The sequence below is a fragment of the Elephantulus edwardii genome, unplaced genomic scaffold (genome assembly GCF_000299155.1).
Source record: "Elephantulus edwardii isolate Elephantulus edwardi_28Jun2011 unplaced genomic scaffold, EleEdw1.0 scaffold00166, whole genome shotgun sequence".
Taxonomy (NCBI): domain Eukaryota; kingdom Metazoa; phylum Chordata; class Mammalia; order Macroscelidea; family Macroscelididae; genus Elephantulus; species Elephantulus edwardii.
In genome coordinates, this window is record NW_006399916.1 from 116,658 (window position 1) to 120,024 (window position 3,367).

The following is a 3,367-nucleotide window of genomic DNA, read 5'->3' on the forward strand; positions in this document are numbered from 1 at the left end:
CTGGACTTCTGGCAGTTCTCTGCTGATGTACTGTTCCAGTCGTTTTTGGATGATCTTCAGTAGAATCTTACTTGCATGTGAAATCAATGATATTGTTCTGTAGTTTCCACACTCAGTGGGTCGCCCTTCTTTGGGATGGGAACAAATATAGACCTCTTCCAGTCAGTTGGCCAAGTGGTTGTTCTCCAGATTTCTTGGCACAACTTGGTGAGCACATCCACGGCAGCATCTGTTAGCTGAAATATGTCAGTTGGCATACCATCTATTCCAGGGGCCTTATTTTTTGCTATTTCTTTCAAAACAGCTTGAACTTATGCCTTTATCACCATCGGCTCTGGCTCAAATGCTATTTTATTAAATGCTTCTGTATCTGCCAATTCCTTTCGGTACAATGACTTAGTATATTCCTTCCATCTTCATTTGATACCTCCTGGATCATTTAAAATTCTGCCTAAAGCATCCTTGATTGTAGCAACTCGAGGTTTGAATTTGCTCTTCAGTTCCTTGAGCTTAAGAAATGCTGAACGAGTTCGGCCCTTTTGATTTTCCAACTCTAGTCAACTTAATGGACCTAACAATCAATAAAGAAAACAATAAAAGGATGATGGTGAAATGCTAACAAATTGGTGAATCTGGATAAAAGGTTTAAAGAAGTTTTTTGTAGCTCATAACATTTCCTTAAATTTGAATTATTTTAAAAATAAAAATGAACAATAGTAATGTTGTTATTGTTGTTAAGTGCCATTGAGTCGTAGGTGATTCACAGCAACCCTATGAATGAAAGACCTGGACATTTATACAACTTTCGTCCTTTCTCCAGGTTCTTCCAGAGGTGAGCTATTTCAGAAGTGGATGCCACTCCTGCTTCCAAGCTTGTTTTAATAGGGGAGCCTCACCAAACACTGTCTGCCACGGGTAACCATTATTGCATTTGACATGTCAGTGTCACAGTGTTCAGCTTCACAGCAACCATGAGTTTCCTCTCTGTACAGCAAGTGGACGGGCCAGGGTTATACGACCTAGAAGAATGTTTCACCAAAAACAATGAAAGACAGGCCTGAGGCTTGGTAGCCTCACTTTCTGCTCACTAGGTCACCTGACTTCTCTCTATGCTGGTGTTGTTGTTGTTAAATGCCATTGCGTCATAGGTGACTCACAGAGACCCTATGAATGAAAGACCTGGACACTTCTATAACTTTTGTCCTTTCTCCAGGTTTATAGAGTTTCCAGAGGCAAGTGAACAATAGTAATAGAAAACAAAATCTGGGCAATAGCTGATGAGATGTGGAGGGGAAGACCCAGGAGGGGAAGAGACAAATCTCTGAGCAGAAAGTGAAATTTTCAACTAAAGTTGCAGCAAGTCTAATCCAGAATGGGGAACAGGATGTTATAAGATCTTCAAACCACAGATATCTATGTAGAAAATGGTCATTGACTACACTAACCTGAATAGGAGAGTCCAGCCAATGTGATAAAGAGCTCTTCTTCTGAAAAGCTCTCCGGGAGCATGAGGAAAGCAGCGTTGACAGCACTCTTCAGATTTTTATCCAGGGCTGTCCTAAGTGTGGCATTCTCATTCATTACCACGATTTTCACCTGAAAAAAAAAAGCAGATGACTCAGAAGAAACGTTCCAGAATCGACGCATTGCTCAAGCTGTGAGTTTACACATGCACTGGAAATCACCTCAGCTCTTAGCACTGATGTCTGGGAATACTAAATCAAACAACAAAAAATATTCAGTATTCTAATATGTGATTCTTTGGAAACAGGACTGGCATCTACTTCCTAAACAACATGCTTCTGGAAACTCTATGAACTTTGATAAATGATGACAGTCGTAGAAAGGCTTCAGGCCTTTTGTTCATAGGGTCACTATGAGTTGTGCTCGACTCGATGGCAATCAACAACAACAGCAATACGTGATTCTAGAGTCTCCTGTTTTGTGACAAAGTCAGAGAAATCAAAACATAGGAAGAGCTCAAAATGTTAATGAAAATAAGTATTTGTCTTAAATAAGGAAACTCAGCATGCTTTTGCAAACCCTGGAACACTCACATTTGCACAACCCTTCCTCATTCATGACATCTTTCTACATTATGTTTCTCATTTCTTTTTTGGAGTGGCTTTCCCAGAAACACAATAAAGTCAGTTGCTAACAAATCAAAGATGCAAAGAAAAGGTTGGGGAAATTTTCCTATACAACAAACATAGCTGTTTTCTAAAAGTTGTTCAGTTTGGGTTGTAAGAAGGCAGTGAGTTTGCTGCTTAACATTAAGAGATTGAAAATAAAAAGATCCTTACTCAAAAGAAAATGTAATTTCAGAAGGATCTGGTTCTTCTACATAAGATGAATTTGGAACTGATCTCTGAAACTTTATTATTTGCTGTTGAGTGTTAAAAAGGCAGTGAACTCTTGGCACGCCTACCAATTCTGGGAGAAAAAGCAAGCCCTTAGATTTGTGACTAGCTCTTTGTATCTTGTTGGGAATACCCCAATCTGAACTACATAGACAACATTACAACTACTGCCATGAGAAAAGAGGAAGGGCAATGTATGAACGAACTTTCAAAGTGCAACTAGAAAGATTTTAAGTATCTTTCAAAAGAAAAGCAGACAGACATATGTGGTCTTCTTTATACTAGAGTCACTAGAACAGATGACTTAAATGGAAAAGAATGAAGTTAAAGCTACAAGGATTGGTTTTTCTAACCCAGAGTTCAAACGACTGGCACCTAAAAATAGTATTCAAATACTCAATAGCTAATCAAATGCCATTCCCCATAAAACTTTACATTGAAATTATCACAAAGGCTAACTCAACTAACAGCCATTTTGTGAAGTAAAATAAAACAGTGGTAGAACTGGATGACTTGTGTTCATTATTTGTTGGCTGTGGGCTCTTCAAGGACAAGCAATGGTCTTTTCTCTTTTCTTTTTTAAATTGCTTTGGCAGACACAGAGAGAAAACCTAGTAGTCTTTTGAATAAGCAAATGAATGGCTTAATCTATACATATAAAAAACTAGAGACCCAAAAATTTGCTCCCAGCTGGGCAGAGCAAAAACAGGAACTATGCTTTCCAACTTAGTTCAGGATCTATTCTATGGCTGAGACTTTTTTTTTTAATCTACTAAATTTAAACCAATAAAGCTATTTTATTTTTAGCTTTTAATATGCTATAGGCCAGATAACTCTGAATATATTAAAAAAATGGGTTTTATGGCTGTTGTTGTTATGTGCCGTCGAGTCGTTTTCAACTCGTAGCGAACCTATGCACAACAGCCCTAAACCCTGCTCTGTCCTGCGCCAACCGCACTGCCTCTGACACACTCATCCCGATTACCCCAGTCACCGAATCAATCCAT

The 3,367-nt window shown here is 38.7% G+C and overlaps 1 protein-coding gene across 1 annotated transcript in view; it reads right to left on the bottom strand.

Moving 5' to 3' along the window:
- The window catches only part of LOC102871944 (mitochondrial translocator assembly and maintenance protein 41 homolog), a 152,373-nt gene that overhangs the window by 107,706 nt on the left and 41,300 nt on the right, over positions 1–3,367 (bottom strand). The window contains exon 4 of the mRNA XM_006895366.1: positions 1,446–1,596. Coding sequence (XP_006895428.1) covers positions 1,446–1,596 — 151 coding nt within the window. The remainder of the gene's footprint in view (positions 1–1,445; positions 1,597–3,367) is intronic.